Below are 24459 nucleotides of genomic sequence, written 5' to 3'. Positions count from 1 at the left end.
CTCTATGTTCATTCATGTCACAAATGGCAAGATTTCATTCATTTTTATGGATGAAGAGAAATATATCACATCTTCTTTATCCATTCATCTATGGACGGACACTTAGATTGCTTCCATACCTTGGTTATTGTAAATGCTGCATAAACACTGGGAGATATATTCAATCTTATTGAATTAGTGTTTTCATTTTCTTTGGGCAAATACCCAGAAGAATTACTGCATCATATGGTATTTCTGTTTTTAATTTTTATAGGAACCTCCATACTATTTTCCATAGTGACTGCACCACATTACATTCCCACCAACAGTGCATGAGTGTTCCCTTTTCTCCACATCTTCACCAACACCTGATATTTCTTCTGATACTAACCATCTGACAGGTTATATCTCATTGAGGTGGTATCTCATTGTGGTTTTAATTTGCATTTCCCTGATTATGAGTGACATTTAGCATCATTTCATGTGTCTGTTGGCCATTTGTAGGTCTTCTTTGGAAAAATGTCTATTTAAGCCCTTTGCCCATTTTTTTTTGCCCCAAATTATTCGTTTGTTTTTTTTTTTTGGCTTTGAGATGTGTGCGTTCTTTATATATCTTGGATATTAACGCTTTATCAGATATCTCATTTATAAATATCCTCTCTGATCCAGTAGGTTGCCTTTTCATTTTGTTGATTATTTCCTTTACAAAAGCATGTTAGTTTGATGCAGTCATAATTGTTTATTTTTGATTTTGTTGCCCTTGCCTTAGAAAACAGATTTAAAAAAAATACTGCTAGAACCACTATCCAAACGTTTACTACTTATGTTTTTTTTTAAGGGCTTTATAATTTCAGGTCTTATATTTAGATATTTCTTCCAGTTTATTTTTGCATATGATGTAAAAAAAAAAAAAGTGGTCCAGTTTCATTCTTTTGCATGTAGCTTTCCAGTTTTCCCAGCACCATTTACTGAAGAAACTGTCTTTCCCCACTGTACACTCTAGCATATTTTGTCATAGATAAAATGACAGACTAAGTGTGGGTTTATTTCTGGGCCGTCTGTTCTATTCCATTGATCAATGGGTCTATTTTGTTGCCACTCCCAAACTGTTTTCCTTATCATAGCTTTCTAGCATAACTTGAAATACAATTTTGTGATACCTCTAGCTTTGTCCTTCTTTCTCAAGAACGCTTTGGCTATTCAGGGTCTTTTGTATTGCCATACAAATTTCAGCATTATTGTTTCAGTTCTGTGAAAAGATTATTTGTAGATTGCTTTGGGTAGTATAAACATTTTAATAATATTAATTTTTCCAATCCATGAACATGGCATATCTTTCTAATTATTCGTGTCACCTTCAACTTCTTTCACCAGTATCTTACAGTTTTCAGAGTGCAGGTTTTCACCTCCTAGGTTAAAGTTATTCTTTTTGAATTAATTGTAAATGGGATTCTTTTCTTTTAACATCTATTGATTTTTGAGCGACAGAGACAGAGTATGAGTGGGGGAGGGGGAAAGAGTGAAAGGGAGACACAGAATCCAAAGCAGGTTCCAGGCTCTGAGCTGTCAGCACAGAGCCCGATGTGGGGCTTGAACTCATGAACCATGAGATCATGACCTGAGCCAAAGTTGGACACTTAACTGACTGAGCCACCCAGGCACCTCAAATGGGATTACTTTCTCTTTTTGATAGTTTCTTATAAGTGCATAAAAATGCAAGAGATTTCTGTATATTCATTTTGTATCCTGCAACTTTACTGAATTCATTTATTAGTTCTTATAGTTTTCTTGGTAGAGTTTTAGGGTTTTTTAGATCTATAATATCATTCACCTACAAACAATGAGTTTTACTTCTTCCTTGCCAATTTAGATGCCTTCCCCCCCCCCCCCCCCTTGTCTGACTACTGGAGCTAACACTTCCAGCATAATGTTGATTAAAAGTTGTGAGACCGGACATCCTGGTCTTGCCCCTGATGTTAAAGTAAACGCTTTCAAATTTTCACCATCAAGTATGATGTTAGCTGTGGGTTTGTCATATACAGACTTTAATATGTTGAGGTACAATCCCTCTATGCCCACTTTGTTGAGTGTGAATGGAGTTGTATTTTATCAAATGCTTTTTCTGCATCTATGGAGATGATCAGAAGGTTTTTATCCTGCATTTTGTTAAGGTGCTGTATCACACTGATCTGTGGATACAAAATCATCCTTGAACCCCTGGAATAAATCCTACTTGACCACAGGGAATGATCCTTTTAATGTATTTTGAATGTGGCGTGCTAAAACTTTGTGACAATTTTGTGTTTATGTTCATCAGAGATATTGGCCTATAATTTTCTTTTTGTCGTGTATTTGTCTGGTTTTGGAATCACAGTATTGTGGCCTTGTAGAATGAATTTGTAAGCAATCTTACTCTTCATTTGTTTGGAATAGTTTGAAAAGAACAGGTATTAACTCTTCTTTAAATGTTTGATAGAATTTACCTGTGAAGCCATCTGGTCCTGGACTTCTGCTTGTTGGGAGTTTCTTGATTACTGATTCAATTCTATTACTACTAATTAGTCTGTTAAGATTTTCTACTCTTCCTGTGTCAGTCTTGGAAAAGTCTCTGTTTCTAGGAATTTATCCATTTCTTCTAGGCTGCCCAATTTGTTGGCACATAATTTTTCATAGTAGTTGCTTTTAATTCTATTTCTGTGCTGCTGGCTGTGACTTCTGTTTCATTTCTGATTTTGAGTCCGGTCTTTTTTTTTTTTCCTTTTTAAAGTCTGACTAAAGGTTTATCAATTTTGCTTTGCTTTTCAACAAACCAGCTCTTAGTTTCACTGAATCTTTTCTATTGTTTTTTAAGTCCCTATTTTATTTATTCCCACCCTGGTATTTATTATTTCCTTCCCTCTATTAACATTGGGCTTTGTTGGTTCTTCTTTTTCTAGTTCCTTTAGAAGTAAGGTTAGATTGCTTATTTGAGATTTTTCTTATTTCTGGTTGTTGTTTTTAGGGAGGCCTGTATCATTGTAAACTTGCCTCTTGTAACTGCCTTTGCTGGACAGCAAAACTTTTGAATTGTTGTGTTTCATTTTCATCTACTTTTTTGATTTCTTCTGTGATTTCTTCAAAGACCCATTGGTTGTTTAGTAGCATGTTGTTTAGACTCCACATGTTTCTGGTTTTTTTCCAGCTTTTTTCTTATAATTGATTTCTAGCTTCATATTGTTATGGTTGGGAAAAATGTTTAATATGATTTCAATCTTAAATGTATTAAAACTTGTTTTGTGGCTTAATATGTGATCTGTCCTGGAGAATGTTCCATGTGCACTTGAAAAGGATGTGTCTTCTGTTGTTTTTGGATGGAATATTCGGTATATATGTTAGGTCCATCTGGTCTAATGTGCCATTCAAGCCCACTGTTTCCTTCCTTATTGTTTTTTTTTTTTTTCTGGGTAATTTATCCACTGATGCAAGTTGGGTGTCAAAATAACCTCCTATTATTATATTACTGTCAATTTCTCCATTTATGTCTGTTAATTTGCTTAATATATTCAGATGCTTCTATGTTGGGTGCATAGAAATTTACAACTATTATATCCTCTTGTTGGATTGATCCCTTTATCATTATGTAATGCCCATCTATGCCTCTTGGTAAAGTCTTTGTTTTAGCCTACTTTGTCTGATAGGAGTATTGTTACCTACCCCAGCTTTTTTTTTTTCCCACTCCCATTTGCAAAGCATACATTTTTCCAGCCCTTCACTTTCAGTCTGTAAATGTCTTAAGGTCTGAAGTGAGTCTTTTGTAGACAACATTTGGATGAGTCTTATTTTGTTTCTTCCCCATTCAGTCACCCTTTACCTTTTGACTGGAACATTGAGTCCGCTTACGTGAAAAGTAATTATTGATAGGTATGTACTTATTGTCATCTGTTGGCATATAACAACTAGCATATATAACCATTTTCTGGTTGTTTTGAAGTTTTTCTTGGCTCCTTTCTTCTTCTTTTGCTCTCTTCCCTTATGATTTTATGGACTTCCTTTAGTGCTACGCTTGCATTCCTTTCTCTTTAGGTTTTGTGTATCTATTATAGGTTTTTGATTTGTGGTTCATATGAAGTTGATAATATAATAATACTTTGCAGTCTCCTTTAAGCTGATGTTCGATTAACTTTAACACATTCTAAAAGCACCACAGGTTTACTACAACTCTCCACATTTTATGTATTTGACTTCGTATCTTACATCTTTTATTTTGTGTATTCATTAATTATTGTAGATGTAACGGGTTTTACTACTTTCATCTCTTAATCTTCATGCTAACTTTATTTTTTTTTAATTTTTTACGTTTCTTCATTTTTGAGAGACAGAGACAGAGGGCAAGTGGGGGACGGGCAGAGAGTGAGGGAGACACAGAAACTGAAGCAGACTCCAGGCTCTGAGCTGTCCGCACAGAGGCCGACGTGGGGCTCGAACTCACGGACTGTGAGATCATGACCTGAGCTGAAGTCGAACGCTTTACCGACTGAGCCACCCAGGTGCCCCAATACTAACTTTATATGTGATTGATCTACTACCTTTACCATGTTTGCTTTCACCAGTAAAATTTTCCTTTAATCATTTTCTTAGTTCTCATTATCATCTTTCTTTTCTTCTGAAAAAGTCCCTTTAACATTTCTTAAAGTTCAGTTGTGATGAACTCTACTTTCATTTGCCTGGGAAACTCTTTATCTTTCCTTCCACTGTGAATGATAACCTTGCTGGGTATTCTTGGTTGTAGGTTTCTTTCTTTCATCACTTAGATTGTTATCATGCCACTCCCTTCTGGCCTGCAAAGTTTCTGCTGAAAAATCAGCTGACAGTCTTACGGCATTTCCTTTTTATATAGCTTGTTGCTTTTCTCTTTGCTGCTTTTTAAGGTTTATTTTTTTATATCTCACTTTTGACATTTTAATTGCTATGTGTCTTGGTGTGGATCTCTTTGGGTTTATCTTGTTCAGGACCCTCTGAGCTTCCTGGACTTGGCAGTCTGTTTCCTTCTCTAGGTTAGGGAAGTTTTCAACTATGACTTCTTCAAAGTAGTTCCCCCCCCTCCCCCCCGCTTTTTCTCTTTTTTCTTTTTTTGAGAAGCCTATAATGCAAATGTTACTAAGTTTGATGATGCCCCAGAGGTTCCTAACCTATGTTCATATTTTAAAAAATTTTTTATGTTTATTTTTGAGAGAGAGAGAATGTGTGTGTGCGCAAGTGGGGGGAGGGGTAGAGAGAGGGAGACACAGAATATGAAACAGGTTCCAGTCTCCAAGCTGTCAGCACAGAGCCCGACGCAGGGCTCGAACTCATGAACCATGAGATCATGACCTGAGCCGAAGTCGGACACTTAACCAACTGAGCCCCCAAGCGCCCCCCTACGTTCATGTTTTTAGATTCTTTTTACTTTTTGCTGTCCAGCTTGGGTGTCTTCCACAATGCTGTCTTTCAGAGTAGACTGAAATCAGACTGCTGCTGATTCCCTCTGAGGGATTCCTGCTGGGTGTGGAGGGGCAGGAGTGGCTTTGGAGGGGTACCTGACAGAGCAGGTCCACAGGGCAGGTGTTATAGTGCTAGCGAGGCAGAAGGAGAGGCTCAGAACTGGTGCCTGCCAGCAGAGACCAACTATACTGAAAGAGGTCAGAAAAATGGCACCTACCAGTTCTTCCATTCCCAGAGACTATTCCTACAGATCCCTCAGCCTCCAGCAAAATGCTACAATTGGTCAATAAATCTCCTTTATGTATAGCCCAGAAGCTTTCAAACTACTGCCTCTGAACTGGGTCTCAGAGCAAGTGATACTGTGCACTCTTTAAGGACAGGGTCTGTTTATCTATAGTCCTCCAACTTTCCTGGAGTTAAGACCCATTAATTTTCAAAGCTCTTGAGTTAAGCCCCACTGATTTTCAACGCCAGAGGCTATGGACGCTTGCCTTCCCAGTGCAAATCCTCAGGGCTTGGGGTGTCCAATCTATGTCCTCCCAGAGGGCCTCAGCACCTTGATAGCCCTCCTGCTTGTGGGTCAGTGTGTCTGGGGTTTGGTTCCCAACTTTGTCTCCATAACTCCTACTCTTTTCTAGATGGTTTTTAAAATATAGCTCTAGCCGTGAAGAGCTGCCCTGCTAGTCTTCAGGTTTTTCTCAAAGTGAGTTGTACTACACGTAACTGCAACACTGGTGTGTCCGTGAGAAGAGGTGTTCTCAGGATATCCCTACTCTGCCATCTTCCTTAAATGAAATCGGTTGAATTGTTTTCTTAGGATGTTTCTCTCTTTGGCAACATTCTTCACTTTCTTCAGACCTCTTGTGAGTTACCTAATCTTCATGCTATTGTGGAGGGGTTTTTTTTAAAGTTTAATTTTCTAATTTTTCTTGGTAGCACTTACAAATAAAGTTGGTTTTTGTATGTTGACCTTGTACCCTGAAACCTTACTAAGTTGATGTATCAGTTCTAATATCTTTTATTTTTCTGGATTTTTTATACATGTGAACATGTCTACAAATAAGGACAGTTTTACTTCTTCCTTTCCAATCTATTTGCCTTTTACTTATTCTTCTTGCCTTATAATACTCTGTATCAGACCATCATTACAATGTTAAATAAAAGTGGTGAGAGAAGACATTCTTTTTTTTTTTTTAATGTTCATTCATTTTTGAGAGACAGAGACAGAGCATGAGCGGAGGAGGAACAGAGAGAATGGGAGACACAGAATCTGAAGCAGGCTCCAGGCTCTGAGCTGTCAGCACAGAGCCTGATGTGGGGCTCGAACTCACTGACCACAAGGCAGGACCTGAGCTCAAGTCCAATGTTCAACCGACTGAGCCACCCAGGTGCCCCAAGAGAAGACATTCTTAATGTGTGCCTGATCTTAGAGAGAAAGCAATGAAGCTTTTACCTTTGAGTATTATACAAGCTTTTGATAGATAGATAAGGTTTTGATAGATAGCCTTAATGAGGTTGAGTAGTTCCCTTCTATTCCTTGTCAGACAGCTGAGTGTTTTGGTTATAAAAGGATATTGAATTTTGGCAAATACTTTTTCTATATCATGTAGTTTTTCTACTTTATCCTACTAATATAGTGAATTTAGTTGAATGCCTTCAGAAAATGCAACTGAGCTCTTGGATAAACTCTATTTGGCCACGATGTATTATTCTTTCTCTATATTTTTTGAATTTGACTTATCAAAAATTTGTTAAGAAATTTTGCGTTGATGTTCACAGGTATATTAGACTATAGTTCTACCTTCTTATGATGCCTTTGCCTGCTTTTTGAAATAAGGGTGACCTCACAAAATAAGTTGGAAAATGGTCCCTTCTCCACTATTTTCTGAAATAGATTGTGTAGGACTGGTAATAAATATTTCTTTAAATGTTTGAAAGAACTCACCAGGGGACCATCTGGACTTGGGAGTTTTCTTTGAGGTAAGGATTTTAAGTTATTACCTCAATTCTGTTCATGGATATTGGCTATTCAGGTTTTCTAATGTTTTCTTGGATTGATATTGGTAATTTGTGTCTTCCTTCTCTTTTTTTTTTTTAAGCAATTTTCCAAGATGTTTCTAATTCTTTGGTTTATTGATTTTTATTTTTGTTTTCTATTTCATTGATTTCTGACCTCTACTGTTTCCTCCTTGATGTTTATTTTGGGTTTATTTTTCTAGTTTCCTAGAAAGGAAGCTTAGGTTATTGGCTTAACTTTGTTCTTTCCAAATATAGGCATTTAATGGTTATAAATTTCCCTCTAAGCACTCACTTAGCTACATCCCACAAATTTGTATATGCTTTGCTTTCACAGTTATTCATCTAAAAACAATTTTCTGGGGCTCCTGGGTGGCTCAATCGGTTTAGTGTCTGACTTTGGCTCAGGTCTTGATCTCACCATTCATGAATTTTGAATTCAAAATTTTGAATTCAGGTTCTGTGCGACAGCTCAGAGCCTGGAGCCCGCCTCAGATTCTGTGTCTCCCTTTCTCTTGGCTCCTCCCCTGCTTGCACTCTCTCTTTCTCTCTCTCTCTCAAAAATAAATAAACATAAAAAATAAAAAATAAATAAAACAAAACAAAAAATCCCCACAAGTTTCTAATGGCTCCTATGAATTTTGTTTTTGACCCAATGATTTTTAAGAGGTATAATCCATTTTCAACTTAGCTACATCTTTTTTTTAAAGTTTATTTTGACGGGGCACCTGGGTGGCTCAGTCAGTTGGGTGTCTGACTTCGGCTCAGGTCATGTTCTCACAGCTCGTGAGTTCGAGCCCCATGTCGGGCTCTGCGCTGACAGCTCGGAGCCTGGAGCCTGCTTTGGATTCTGTGTCTCCCTCTCACTCTGCCCCTAAGCCACTTGCATTCTGGCTCTGTCTCTCTCAAAATAAATAAACTTAAAAGATTTTTTTTTAATGTTTATTTATTTTGAGAGAGAGGGAGAGCACACATGCATTGGCAGAGAGAGAGGAAAAGAGAGAGAATCCCAAGCAGGCTGCACACCGTTAGCGCAAAGTCTGACATGGGGCTTGAACCTATGAACTGTGAGATCATGACCAGAGCTGAAATCAAGAATCAGATACTCAACCGACTGAATCACCCAGGTGCCCTTATTTTCAACGTAGCTCTTCTTTATACTTAAAGTTTACTTCTTATAGATAGTACATAAGTGGTCCTCATATTTTTAATTCTGAAACTCTCTGCCTTTAACTACTGTGTTTAACCCATTGATATTTAATGCAATTATTTATATAATTACACGCAGTCTACCATTTTACTTTTTTTTACACTTCTCCTTTCTTTTTCCCCTGTCTGTTTTTGTTTCATTAAATTTTTTCACAATTCTATTTCAATTTTCCCGTTGGCTTTTCAGCCATTTTTTAAATATTATTTTTATATATAGCATTAACTTTACACGGTCAACCTACATAATATACTCTGGATTAATTTTTTATGATGCTATTTCTCCCTCATATTAGCATTGTAGTCATCAGATGCTTGCTTTCCTTTTGGCAATTATTCTTGAAATTATAACATTCATCCTCAACTTAGCAAAATCTAATATAACATGTCCACACTACTAAGTCTTCTTAGAAAATGCAGTGACATCATAAGACATTAACCCCATTTTCCCCTCAACCTCAATTTGTATGTTTTTACTTCAGATTTTTTATTCTTTATACAATTAAACCACAAAATATTATTATTCACAAGATCAATATTCATTTGGTTTTATCAATTTATTTACCATTTTGTTTTTCATTCCTTTCTGTATCTCTTCTCCCATCCAGGATTATTTTTATTGTGTGTGAAGAATACCCTATTAGTATTTCCTTTTCTGCAAGTCTGCTGGTGAGAAATTCTATCAATTCTTGACTGAACTTACTAAAATATTTAATTGAAACATTTCCATCTTACTTTCATTCTTGGAACATATTTTTGCTCATTACCACTTATTTTCATTTAGCACTTTGAGAATATCATTCCATTATCTCCAATTATCATTCTATCCCATATATTCCAGGTCAAGTATTTCTACTTCTATCACCTTTTAGTCTAACTGATGCTCCTTTGAAGGCAAATTATCCTTTTTCTCTATCTGCTTTGAGGATTTTCTCATTGTCTTTGTTTTTAAAAGTCTAATGGGACTAAGTGGGTTTTCTCTGTATTTGTTCCTGCATGGGCTTTATAGAACTTCTTCAATATGTGGTTTGGTATCTTTAGCCATTTTAGAAAATTTTCAGCAACTATCTCTTCAAATACTTTGTGCCCCATTCTTACTCTTTTTCGAGACTCTAATTACGTAAACGTTAATACCTTCTCACTGCATTCCTTTCGCCTTACATTCCACTCTGACTTATTTTTATTCTCTATCCTTATCACTTCATGTTTCATTCTGGATATTCTGTTATAACCTAGGTATGAATTCCTAATTTTCCCTAACGTTAGGCCTAATCCACTGCTGAAACCATCTACCAGCACAAAGACTTTTAAATATCTTATTTTTCAATTTTAGAATTCCCATTTTATTCTTTTTTATAACTTCTAGCTCTCTGAATTTCCCAGCCTTAACTTTTATTTCCTTGAAAATACTAATACAGAGTTCTTTTAATTTCTGTCTGATAACTCCATTATCTAGAGTGCTTATGAATCTGATTCAGTTGTCTGTTTTGTCTCTGTGGTTTCTGAATCTTTGAATCCTTGTTTATTTTTTTAATGCATATCGAACAACGTACATTAAAATCGTAAATAGTTTAATATTAGTTATATTTGCTTTTAACAGGCTCCTAGGAGACTAGCAAAAGTGGATCATGTTAACCAAATTTAAGACCTGAAATAATTTAAAGCTAGATTTCAGTCTTTAAAAGATAAGTTTAAATCCAGTTTATCCTTTCTTCTTAGTGCCAACCTAAAAGGTATTGATGTACCATGACCCCTCTTTGGTAGGCCCTGGATTCCAGAATGTGACTCCTAGATCTGACAGCTACTCCACATGTTAACAAATCAGACAGTTCTAGAATTGGCAGGGACCCCTAGTAAAACAGTGGGCTCATCTCTCTAGGTTTCACTCTTCCATAAAGTTTTGATCCCATAATTCTTCACAGCCAAATTGGCTCTTGTATGCCTTTTTTTTTGTTTGTTTTAAACCATTTTGTCCACCTTTTCTAGGAGTTCTTAGGTGGACTATTGACCTAAATTACCTTATTCACCATAACTAAAATATATACGTATGCTCTGCAAAACAGTATTGGGTCCAAATATCACACTAATGAAAGAAAGCACGCAATCTTCTTATTACTAAGTAATGCCAGGAAATGTACTTAATTTGGGAAACAGAATGCAGACCCCAATGAAGCAAGTACACTTATCTTTTTAATTTAATTTAAAAGAATATACTACTTATATGAAAACTAATTTTCACAAGCTGACTATTTACTTAAAAATAAACATTTAATTAAAACATCTAATACATGTATGTGACTAAAGCCATGGTGTAATATTAACCTAGGGTCATGGGGAAACCTTGGCATTGTGAAGAAGTATAACAAAGCATTATAGGTAAAATGATAACAAGTATGCACTAAGAACAGTGGTATTCTAAGGCAAACAATGTTAAGTTTTGAGTGGGGACAGAGGAGAGGAGTCATTTGTAAGCAGAGATGTACAAGATGAGCTGGTACAGAAAGAAACAAGCAAGGGAAGGTATTTCTGACACAGGGGCAAAAGAGCCAGGAAGAGCCATAGGCAATGTGAGAGTCCACTATGGAATCAGTAGTTGGGAAACTATAAGTATAGCTCACCACAGCTGAAACACGTGCGTACATAAACATGTGGGCATGAGTGCAATAGGGCCATCATGGTGATAAAGAAAGTGATTAGCTCTAAGAAAGGAAAATAGCCTGGGTCTGTAAAGTGGATGTTCCAGTATGACAAAATAAACTATATACGAAAAATCGTATTTAACAGTAAGTAATTTGAAATGCATTCATTAAAACCAGAGAAAAAAATAAATGTATCTGCTATCATGAAGACTATTAAATACTGTTGAAAAACAAAATAACAGGGGCACCTGGGTGGCTCAGTTAGTTAAGCGTCCGACTTCGGCTCAGGTCATGACCTCACAGTTCATGAGTTCAAGCCTCGCATTAGGCTCTGTGCTGACAGCTCGGAGCTTGGAGCCTGCTTCAAATTCTGTGTCTCCCTCTCTCTCTACCCCTCCCCCACTCATGCTCAGTCTCTTTCGGTCTCTCAGAAATGAATAAACATTAAAAAAAATTTTTAATAAAATAAATAGAATAAAAACAAAAAAATAATTGTCCTATCAGAAAGGAAGAGACAAAATTACTATTTATCTGCAGATGCTATGCTTACAAAAACTAAGAACATTTTGGGAAAAAAAAAATAATGGAATAATCATGGAAGTCTTGCTTTACTATATGTTTCCTTTTCCATGAAATTGTTTTTCTTAATTTTCTTACTTCTACTTATGGCCTTTTCTTTCCATTAGAAGTTAAAAATTTTATAGGGCTTCTCTAATTAAAACCATGTGGTCTTAGTGCTGGAATGACAGAAATCAAAGGCCGGGGGCGGGGGGGGGGAGAGAAAAAAACCTAAATATACAAATATTTATGTACATGTGCCATCCATAATGAGTGAGGACAGAATGGATTATTCAATGAAAAGAAATGGACAAAAGAACAGAGCTGAGACAGTGGTCTCATCCTTTGGAAAAAAAATAGATTCCAAACTTCCATCATTCAATAAAACAAATAGACTTTTTTTTTTTTTTACATAGATTAGAGATACATATTTCATTTACAGCAAGGATGGATTTTAGACTGGCAGACAGAACACAGAAAATATATAGCTTTCCTAGTTCTCACTACATCTTTCTAAGTCTTCATTAACATTAAAGTCGTATAAAATCTCCAGACACCAGATTCTAGATGAATATAGAAAAACACACTCCAATGGTAAATCTAAATATGCTGTTTTTCATTTTTACTAAAACTGCCTTCTAGTCATAAATGCAAATAAAAACTGATTGTTCAGAAAAGTAGTGTGATATAATTGCAGGAACTATTTTGAAGTCTTAAGATATGGCATAAATCCAGTTTTGCAAAAACATAAATGGCAAAATTAATCATGCTTCAATGGGATGTTATAAATCCACTAAGAATCATATTTTCAAAGAATGTACAGTGACATGGGAAAAGTTCCATTCATTCAGCCAGTCAACAAATACTACGTTGGATCCTGGACTGTGTTATAAAGATAGAATATTGAGCAAGGAAGATACAATCCTTGCTAGTCAAGAATCTCATAGTCCAGTGAGAAAAGCAAACAGAGATTACAGTGGTGATACACCAGACATAAAAGCTGTAGGGAGATACATAGTATATAGAAGGGGGGCCTGGCTCATCTACAAGACTCAGAGGTTTTGTAGAAAATGTGATTATTTTAAGCTCAGATCTGGCAGATAAATAGGTATTAGCCCAGCCATGGTTATGAGCGGAAGCATAAGCAAACTGAGGACTTAGCATCTAGAAATGCCCAAGGAAGACAGGGTAGACAGGGGACAAAAGACATCCCAAATTGTATGTATACTCAAGACCTAAATACATCTGCACAGAGTAAGACTGGAAGTGTAGGAAAGAATTATCTATCCTTAACTGGGATCATAAAATTACAAGTGATTTCTAGTCTGCTTTCATTTTTCTTTCTTTTCTAAAGTAATCACATATTATCATTCACTGTTCATTGATCAAAAGGGTATTATTAAAATAATACTTTACTGTTTACTAGGTCTTGGGGGAGGTGTTTTTTGGTTTTTGTTTTAAATCTTAGACAAGTCTCTTAAGACCTAATTTACTCATTTGGAAAATAGGGCTAACAACATTTAACTTCACAAAGTTGCTGATTTGGATCAACTATGATAATATCCGTGCAGGGAAATGATTCTGTGGTTGTGGTTGTTGGACCTAAGTCAGAACCAGAGCACAAGATAAGAGATTATGAAGACAGATTTGGGGGTGGGGGTGGGGTGCAGTGGTTGTAGAAATGCGTAGATCAGGAGGATGAAAATATGGCCCTGATGAAGTCGTCACTCTCCTCTTTAGCATGAGGACGGTCCATGCCAATCTATGCTGGTAGCTTTTTCTCGCGGAGCTTAGCCCCAATCTCATAATCCTTCTCAATGTCATAGTCCAGGCCGCCACCAGCAAAACGTCACACTGCTTGAAACCTTTTGCTGTTACTAGCCTCAGAATTCCAAATATGAACACAATTCTACCATTATTTAAGGGTAGTTTAGTTATAAAAATGTCTTAATTTATATTTTAATTGGTGAATGTCCTGTGCTTTGCTAAGAAGCGTATCTCACAGCAGTTCTAGAGGCTTTGATTTAGGGTGTTGCAAGCCTCTGTTATTCATTATTTATACCAGAAACAGAATTATTAAGGGACTATTGGATTTTACAAATATGTTCACATATATTTACAAATGGTGAAGTCAGATACACATATATCTTTTTACCAACTGTTGCTTTTTCACAAAATAGGAAAAACATTTCTTACCTTTCCTCTGGAGTATCTACATGAAATGTTCTCTCTATAACAGTGGTCCACTGGAGACATCTGATAATAAATGTGTTTGGCTTTGGTCGTTCTGTTTTCATTAACTGGCATTCTAGAAATGACATAAAATGTCTCTTTGAATATACTTACATTTAAACCAGGAAGTAAAGATTTGAGAACTACAGAGTTCTACTCTATGCAACCTCTCAGCTTTCCAGGGCCCCCCATTCAGGGTTGTTCACAATCTGACCTCAGTATTTCCATTCCATCATCCATTCTGGCCACATGCTCTATTAATCAGCCAAACTGGACTACTTACTTTCCCCAAACACATCTTGCTCTGTCCTGTATCTGTACCTTTTGTTCCAGCAGTTCTTATTATCTGGGGCGCTGGTCACTGATTTCACCCCTCCCCATATTGCAATCACTTACAGTTGAAAGGTCCAGATCCAATCCCACTCTTTGCAGGAAGCCTTTTATATCAACCTGGTCCTAAACCAAACATTCACCTCTCCATATTCTCATTACTTATTATCATATCCCTCATTTTTCACTCAGTACAGACTATCTTGTATTATTATTTATCATTTAAAAAGGTATCCTTATCCCCCTAGATTATAAGCTTTTCTACAGTATACACCACTTAAAAATCTTAGTAAGCACAGCCCACAGAGCCAGTTCATCAAAAGTGATAAATTAAGTCAGGGAATATCTCAGAAGACTTCAAAGAAGAGGAGGAGCATTTTGTAGTGGCTGAAAGTGTGGATTCTAACACCAGTATTCTTGGATTCAATTTCTTTTCCTACCATTAACTATGTAACCTGGGACAAGTTAATTAACCTTTCTGGTCTGCAAGTATCAAAGGGGAAACAAGTAACTACATCACAAAACTGGTGTGAGGATTAATAATAAATCAGTAGGATGCTGAGACTAGCATGTAACACATAATAAGTTGTCAATACATGTCAGTTATCATTATCAGGTGTATATACTGAGCAGGACTTTAAGGATACACAGTAGTGGCCAACAAGACAGAGTAGGGTAGGGTTGTTTTACTGACACTGCTCTTTTGAAAGAAACAATTTCCCTGCGGCTGACAAAGTCAACTGTGTTTTCTCAGTGTTTATCTGTTCTGCGGTCCCTCCATCAGTAGCAACTATCGACCTCCGTCTCTGTCTTTATAGGACTCAAGTCATTGAGCACATTGGACCAGTTCCTTGTTGACTCTTTGACCTACAAAGATCATTCACTGAAGGGTCTCCACTTAGTTTTCTTCTCGTGTCTAATAAGATTTCACAGTTTCAGCCATCATCTCTTGGTTTACCGATCTAAAACTCCACACTTCTTTCCATCTTGGATCTGTATTTCGTGATACCCATGATTAACTATACAGTGGGTCGATCTACCTGGCTGAATTACTGGTATGACACCTAACACCTACTATCTTTTCCCCTGATTCTGTTCCTCCTCCTGGCTTTCCTAACTTTTCCACCATCCAGACTCAAATCATGGGGTGCTCCTCTTTGATACTGGTAGTATTTGCCAGGACATGACTTTTCCAGCAATGCAGTCCTACGTCAGACTCTCACTGCCAAATGCCTACACCTCCCAGGTGCCATAAAACCAGCTCTTCCTACTCAGAAATGTGGAAGGGCTAGATCCATTACTGAAGGCTAGAAACTGTATTCTAAAAGACATCAGAACTTGGCAACTGTCACGATGAGCACAGGGTGAATCACTGCTTTGTACACCTGAAACTGGTATTTCACTAACCGGAATTTAAATAAAAACTTAAAAAAAAAAAAAAGACATCTGAACTCATCCAAAAGTGAGCTGATTGCTCCTACCTTTGCCCCTCCCCCCTCCGCCACCCTCCGCTCTAGCTCTCTCCATCGCAGATGACGGCACCTCCATCCCCTTAAGTGCTCAGGTCAAAAGCCCTGGCACCACCCATAACTCCTCCTCTCTTCTCGTATCTCATCCTGGAAAGCCTGTTGGCTCTGCTTTCCAAATGTATCTAGGATCATTTCTCTCCTCTCCCACTGTCTGGGAACAACCCATCATTATCTCTCACGTGAACACGCCCAGAACTCAAGAGTAGCTCTCTCTGTCCCTCACTGTAGTCTGCTCTCAACATGAGCGGCCAGAGATCTTAACATGATCGCCTGCAAGAATACATTCTGCAATGCTTCTGATTCACTAAGAATAGAAGACAAAGGCCTTGAAATGATCAACAAGGGCCCTACATGATCTGGACCTCCCACCCACCCAGCTTAAGTTTCTGACCTCCCAACCTAGTCAGTATTCCCTTCCAGGCCACCCTGGCTTTGGTGCACTTCCTCAGATAGGCGCTACACCCTCTCTCCTAGCCTTGTGTCTAGATGTGCTCTCTGCCTGGCATGCTGTCCCCTCATACAGCCCACGGCCAACCAAGTCTCAGATCAGATCTCACCTACACGCGACCATGCTGCTGAAATTCTGTGATCTGCACCCTTGACCCAGGCCTCCCCAACCCCTCTTACCTGCTCTACTTTTTTATTTCACATACGTTATCACCCTCAAACATATGAAATGGCTTAGTATCTTTTTTTGCTTATTGTCTATCTCCCCAACAAGAATGTAAGCTGCACTGATAAGATTCTTAGCACCTAAACTGTGCCCATCTGTGCCTAAACACTATTTTTCCCCAAAGCAGACACTTACCAAATATTGTCCAAGTTGGATGAATTCTGATAGTAGTATCTAACAAGAAGGTAGTTTTGATGATATAAGAGGAGTAAATTTCTGGAGCAACTTCCTTATACAGATAAGAAGAGACGATTTGCTAGACAAGCAGAGGGCTGGCTCTAGTCAGGAGTATAGACCATTTAGTGAGAGAACAAGACACTAAGCCCCAAAGCAATCAAGGGTATACATGCAAGTAGGAGCTAGTAGAAAGGATTTTCATATTACTTCTATTTTTTTTTCCCCAGTGAATTGGCATATAAAGCCATCTTTAAGAATCAGGTTGAGGGGTGCCTGGGTGGCTCAGTCGGTTAAGCATCCAACTTCGGCTCAGGTCATGATTCCGCAGTCCATGAGTTCAAGCCCTGCATCAGGCTCTGTGCTGACAGCTCAGAGCCAGGAGCCTGTTTCAGATTCTGTGTCTCCCTCTCTCTCTCTGCCCCTCCCCTGCTCACGCTCTGTCTCTCTGTCTCTGAGAAATGAATAAACCTTAAAAAAATTTTTTTTTTTTTTTTTTTTTTTTAAGAATCAGGTTGGAAGAGAGTCGCCTGGGTGGCTCAGTCAGTTAAGCATCCGACTTCAGCTCAGGTCATGATCTCACAGCTCATGGGTTCCGGCCCCACGTTGGGTTCTGTGCTGACAGCTCGGAGCCTGGAGCCTGCTTTGGATTCTGTGTCTCCCTCTATCTCTGCTCCTCCCCCGCTCAAGCTCTCTCTCTCTCTTGCTCAAAAATAAATAAACATTTGGGGCGCCTGGGTGGCTCAGTCAGTTAAGCATCTGACATCGGCTCAGGTCACGATCTCACGGTCCGTGAGTTCGAGCCCCTCATCGGGCTCTGTGCTGACAGCTCAGAGCCTGGAGCCTGTTTCAGATCCTGTGTCTCCCTCTCTCTCTGCCCCTCCCCTGTTCATGCTCTGTCTCTCTCTGTCTCAAAAATAAATAAAACATCAAAAAAAAAAAAATTAAAATAAATAAATAAATAAACATTTAAAAAATGTATAAAAAGAGATTCAGGTTGGAAGAGGATGCGCTGGGGCTCTGAGAAGAGAGAAGGTACATAAGAGCCCTCTAGGAGAATAGAAGAGCGAACAGACTAGGGAACTGTAACACGACAGTGGGGCAGCATCAGGGGCCCGTTGGAATTTCACAATCAAGAATTCACATGGTTGCGTGTTTCCCCCAGATGTATTTATTCAGCTACATGGGTGTGGCTGGGGCATACAGAGGACTGGATTTCAGCAAAGCTGTAATTTAACCAAGTAGGTTTGGCAAAGCAAGAAGCAAAAGAGAGGAGTCATGGCACCCTGATTTAGGTAATCAACTGGTGAATTCAAAATGGGTAAGGAGAAAAGCGAGAACCTGGTGGTGTGCAAAATAACGAAAAGGTGGTAGAATCGACAGATCGTAAAATCTGTTCCACAGTTAAATATTGTACAGCGATGTCACATACTTTTTGAAATATGAATGTTAAAAGCACCAAATACAGAATGTCAATTTATATTTTGTTTAAATCTGAAAGTTCTGAAATACTGTACTACAAATACTATAAATACTATATACTATACATTTATACCTATAAAGCACAGACCCAACCTGATTCTCTGTGAAGACCACTGTTCTTCCCATTTCCTACTTCACAAAACTCCTATTAAGTTTCCAGTCAGTTTTTATACAGTTCAAGTGACGCCCTAGTAGAGAAATTACTTAGAAGTTAGGAATTATGTGCAAACCTTCCCCATAACACCTAGGACGCAACAGCACATAAGGGGATACAGGACATACCTCATGACTGAACAACTGACTGAGTGACTTTTAAAGTAATGAATAGAGGACAGACACAAGATGGGCAGGCCTGACAGAAATACTCAAGGGTGAACTCTATGGACTATATGAAGCAGAAATAGGAAGAACAGATAAGGGAAGTAAGAATGCCCAATCCAAGTTCACCTACACTTTAGTTTACTTAAGGTCACTCCTGTGGTGATGTTAAGATGACTAAGACAGCAGACTTTAAAATCAGAGTGTCAGAGGTGTCTGGGTGGCTCAGGTGGTTAAGCGTCTGACTTCAGCTCAGGTCATGATCTCACAGTTTATGGGTTTGAACCCTGCGTCAGGCTCTGTGCTGACAGCTCAGAGCCTGGAGTCTGCTTCTGCTGTGTCTGTCTGTCTCTCTCTCTCTCTCAAAAATAAATAAAAACTTAAAAAAAAATTTAAATCAGAGTGTCAGACTCAAATCTAGCCTCTCTCACACCAGCAGTGCTGTGATCCCCTGCAAAGCACACCTCCAAGCCCCCAGGTTCAGGAATTAAAGAAAGACTTTAAAGGAAGCATATTTTCAACACTATACCTAAGTGAAGTTTAAGGGATGTACTTTTAAAAACTTCTCAATGCTATAATTTAACAACCTACTTAAAATATTACATATGGGATTCTAAGTGATTATCAATTAACATAACTTACAAAAGTGATAAACAAGTGATTAATTACCATTCTCTAGCAGACCACTGGAAAGGAACTTCTTAGAAACGAATAAACTATTTGTATTTACATACAGGATGGTTTTGGAAAAATACTAAAATAATAACATAATGACCTAAATAGTTATGCACAACTTGGCTATTTGGACTAAACATGCTAAATATTCATGGCCTCAACGACCTATACCAATTCTGGGCCAGCCACTATGTAAGACTCTGGGCATAGTATAGTAACAATAATGAGTAAGAAACTCTCTACAACCTATAGCACACACCAAACTCTGTTATTAATCATTCAACATCCAATTACAACACATGTAATTGTAAAGTAGTACTTCACTAATGGCTTAAAGGTTTCAATCAGGACCTTCTGAAGCCTAGCTGAACAAAAATGTTATTATGAACACGTAGTTTTTACTACTTTCTGTTTTTACAGAAACAAACCTATATTTTATATGTTTCAATATGAAATACTCTACAAATGAATCCTATTTCAAAATGATACAGTAAAAGAGATTGAGCCAGTAAAAGAGAGAAGCAGTTACCAAAAGCTGGCTCAAGATATTCAGTGGTACTCGGGTCAGTACAAGGGAAGAGGGCACTCTATCTCCGTATCGGGTTTACTGCTTCACAAAGATGTAGTCAAAGAGCTGAATCTGAATACAAAACCGTTGACACTGTCAATTACCATGTTTAAACAAACAAGTGAGCCTTCGGTTCTTTTATGTTAACCAAAATATGGAATCATGAACACATCCTACAGCTCCCTGTAAAATGAAGAGAAATACAGGAGTTTTCAGAATATGGTTCATGTCTGAAAACTCTCATTCTTAAAGGAGACTCTTATTCTTAAAGGGAATGGTGGTTGATAAGTAGATTAGCTAATACTTCTTCAGAAGAATATTTTCCTTTTAATTACGGAAAAGTTCCCAAATCAAGGTAGGCCACATGAAAATTCTAAAATCAAAAGCAGAAGCTTTGAATAGTGATTCTAAAAAGCTATTAACCAAATGATTAGCTATGATTTCTGGAGCTATTTAACACACTAGAAAAAAACAAGTGTTCTCATATAAAATGCCAGGCAGCTAACTTTTATTATATCATAACCCATCATACATTTCAGCAAAGCATTTGTTACACTGGTACTTAAATTAGGTATCCTAGTTAAATTCACCTGAGCAAGTTAAACTGTAAGCTAAATTTCAAGTGTTCTACTTATGTTTACATGTTCTGAACCACAGACACCCAAGTATATTTGAAGCTGTAATCACTTTGTAAACCTGGAAGCCAATTAGAGGGATTGTAACACGCCAAATCAAAAAAATACATACCAAAAAGAATCTTTTTTATATCATCTGTTCAGAATTTATTAAAAGATTAGGTTTTATTTGAACCTCTAGAACCCTTTAAATACTATTTTTTTAAATAAGTTCTACTAATAGGCAACATGAAAAACAAAGGCATAATAATAGATTCTATTTATAATGAAACGGCACAATGAAATAATGCTGTCAGCTATAATGACCATGAAGAGGGTGTATTTTTGAGTCCTCAAATATAATACTATTATGTATATTCTTTTTTTAATTTTTTATGTTTATTTATTTTTGAGAGAGAGACACAGAGCACAAGCAGGGGAAGAGAGAGAGGGAGAGAGAATCTGAACCAGGTTCCAGGCCCCGAGTTGTCAGTACCGAGCCCCACGTGGGGCTCGAACTTGTGACCCATGAGATCGTGACCTGAGCTGAAGTTGGACGCTCAACTAATTGAACCACCCAGGCACCCCTAATTTTAAATATACAATTCTATGGTGTTACGTACATATACAATGTTGTGTAGTCAAGCTGGTTTTTAACTCACTGATTTATTTATTTTCATTGTATAAATTATCTATGCTTACTGTAGAACAATTCATAAACAGATATAGGTAAAACGAAAAGAAAATTAACCAGCATCCTACCACACAAGTATAACCACTGTTAAGGTTTTAATGTACATTCCTTCAGAACTTTTCTAAGCATTTTTAAAAAATAAAAATGAGACCACAACATGTAAGACATATTATGTAGGTGCTCTGCTCATTTAATATGTTGCAAATTTTTCATTTCAGTAAATGAAGGTCTATACCATCCTAATTTCTTAAAGCTTATTTATTTATTTTGAGAGAGACCACGCAAGTGTGAACAAGGGAGGGGCAGAGAAAGGAGAGAGAATCCCAAGCAGGTCCTGCGCTGTCAGTACAGAGCCTGATATGGGACTTGATCTCACGAACCATGAGATCATGATGGTAGCCTCAATCAAGAGTCAGAGCTTAACCGACTGAGCCACCCAGGCACCCCTACATCATCCTATTTAACAATGGCACAGAACCCCATCATACTCAGTTATCACAGTGGGCAGCTTATTATGATAATATGCCACAAAACAAACAGAAGTGGATTATTTAGATGTAAACAGGATAACATCTAACCATTTTAACATAGCCTGTTCTTTGGTACAGTGTTCAAATCTGAAAAATAATCATAAGTACCAGTTTTGGATCAACTAAATAAGAAAAACTAATTTCTATTTGAGATATGATGAAACTAGGATCTAATAATAAAGTTGTAAAAGAATCTAACGAGAATGTATATTGGATTCCAAGTTCTCTAAGAGCAAGGCCCATACTATTTCATTACCTAGTACGGTGCCTAAACACAGCAGGTCTCATGTGAATACATGTAATGAGAGAACAGATGACAAATTTTGTCATGTGACAAGTTAATGACACTTTGAGAAGCAATTACCAGAGAATATTCCAGAAGAAGGGACTCTCCACAGGTCGCACAGCCTCGTCTCTCTGCTCAGTGAATGCAGAACCAAAGTGGGGGTCATATAGAACCCAGAACTCTTCTAGACCAGCAGAGCCTTAATGTATTCTGTTAAACAAGCCAGCTGTTAAAGCTATTTTAGGTGACAACTGGAAAAAACCCGAATATGAATTTCTTCTTAGATATTATTAAAGAGCTCTAAGTTAATAAAATTTCTAAATTAATAAAATCCACCTAATAAAGGTAGACGGTGATACCGTAACTATGTGGGAAAATTCCTTATTGTTTACATAGAATTCAGGGATAAATGTCATAATACCTGAGTTTACATGAAATATTTTAACAAAATGATAATGTAAGTCTGATAAAACAGTAACTGTTAAGTCTAGGTAACAGGTAGAGGAGAATTTATTAAGCTATTCTATTTTATCTGTACATCTGAAATTTCCCATCATCAAAAGTCGAAAACGGAAACCCCCTCCAAAACAGTATTAGATTCTTTCCTCAAAGTATTGTATCCAAAACAAAAAACAAAACAAAAACCCCCAAAGGCTTAAATGGCTGACTATGGAAAAGGAAATTATTTTTAAAATATAAAATATACATGAGACTATCTAAAATAAAGGCTCTTCTGGTTAATTAGACTCACCTAATACAATTTAAACTTCAGAATATTTCATTGGGCATTTAAGTTTATAGGAATCACTGCTGGAATAATCGGTTTATTTCGTACCAACTCTTAATTCACAACGTAAATGCCTCGTGCTTCTATTCGTGCCAACGGGACGGTATTTCTAGTCCGACACGCTCACCACCACATCGCCATGCGCACCAAGGGGCGTAAGCCATAAATACGCACCCAGACCAAGACGCGTGCGCACTGCCTGCTGATCGCCCTGCCCTCCCAGCCCATTACTCAAAACCACGAGCTACGGAACTGGCCTTCGTCGGTCGCCTTTCCCTAACCATCAGTAACGCTGCGGTTACCGTCTCTCCTAAAGTCCCTCGTATCTCTTCCCTGTTCCTGTCCCATTTTTCTGCTGTATCTGATGTTCTTGGCCCCCATCCTGCAAGTCCCCTCCCCCCGCACCCCCAGGACACTGACTTTCCCGGTTTTGCTTCCATCCCTCTGATGGCTCCGGGGTCTTCTTTCTCAGGGTCTCTTCCTCCGAACGGAGCTGCTCCCTTAGGCTCCGTCCTTTGTGTTCAACTGTGCTTTTGTGATCATTTTGTCCTTAGTAAGTTCATTCACTAAATGAGTATTTATCGTGTGCCCACGGTGTGCCAGGCACCAAGCTAGGCCCTGGGGGTGGAGCGGCCAACAAAACAAAGTCCCTATTTTGGCATAAAGCTTCTGCTCCACTGAGTGGAGGCGTGGTCAAGCTATAACCAAGTAAAACCATGAATTTATTAACCTAGTACTGCTTGTAAGTATTATGAAGAGAAATGAGGCAGGGCAACGAGTTAAAATGGCAGGCAGGCAGGCAGTACTACTTGAGAACGAAAGGGTAGGAAAATCCTCTCACGGAACGGAGGCTCCGGTGCAGCCGTCTGTGGGAGGAGGCCTCCGGTCGAAGGCACAGGAAGTGCACAGACCCACAGCGGGAAGGGGCCCACAGATGTGTCAGAAACAGCAAGGAGTCCAGGGTGGCTGGAGTTCAGGAAATGGTAGGAAATGAGGTCAGGGGGATCTTCAGTGACCTGGGGAGGGCTGCAGATATAATCCTGGGGGAGCTCTCTGGCGGCTTTGCCTCAAATGTCACCTGATGTCCGAAGACTCTCAAACCTGAACCTTCCATATGGCAAAGCTGGCATCGCTTTTCTGAGGCCCTATTATCATCCCATTCTCAACATACCTAAAAGCGTTTCGTATTTTCTTTTATCGTCCGCACTGAAAATTACCACATCGACACAGTGTTTCTATTCAACTTATTTCTGTATCATTTTCCTAATCACGCAATAAACACACTCATCTTTGACTCTTCTGACCCATAGCTAAGCAACATTCATCTTAACAATTCTTTCGGAAACGTCTGTTTGCACTGCTCAACCAGACACTCATTACCAAAATCGGGATCCCTGAACTGGCCTCCCAGATGGTCTCCCTTCCCCCACCCTTCTCCCTGTCCAAGGTGTCCCACGTATGACTGACCACATGCCTGAGCAGTCTTCCTCAAACTCTTATTCTATAGATGATTCTCCTTCTCAAAAATATACAAGTCTCTGCAGGACAAAGCTCAACCCCATTGGTCACTCATAAGCAAGCCCAAATCCTTTTCAAATTTTATCCTTTACTATAAAAACAATAAGGGGCACCTGGGTAGCTCAGTTGGTTAAGCGTCAGACTTCCACTCAGGTCATGACCTCAGAGCTCGCGAGTTCGAGCCCTGCGTC

General features: G+C 38.2%; 1 protein-coding gene across 9 annotated transcripts in view; it reads right to left on the bottom strand.

The window, feature by feature from the left end:
• The window catches only part of AKT3 (AKT serine/threonine kinase 3), a 310747-nt gene that overhangs the window by 134193 nt on the left and 152095 nt on the right, over positions 1-24459 (bottom strand). For 7 of the 9 annotated variants that reach the window (XM_047840477.1, XM_047840482.1, XM_047840479.1 and 4 more), the window contains one exon: positions 14055-14166. In XM_047840477.1, coding sequence (XP_047696433.1) covers positions 14055-14166 — 112 coding nt within the window. Of the gene's footprint in view, positions 1-14054; positions 14167-22041; positions 22174-22714; positions 22818-24459 lie in introns of those variants that run through there. The other 2 variants (XM_047840480.1, XM_047840481.1) reach the window with 2 other exon arrangements.

Source organism: Prionailurus viverrinus, chromosome F1, assembly GCF_022837055.1.
Source record: "Prionailurus viverrinus isolate Anna chromosome F1, UM_Priviv_1.0, whole genome shotgun sequence".
Taxonomy (NCBI): domain Eukaryota; kingdom Metazoa; phylum Chordata; class Mammalia; order Carnivora; family Felidae; genus Prionailurus; species Prionailurus viverrinus.
The sequence above is the reverse complement of the archived record's forward strand: the minus strand, read 5'-3'. Positions and strand labels throughout refer to the sequence as shown.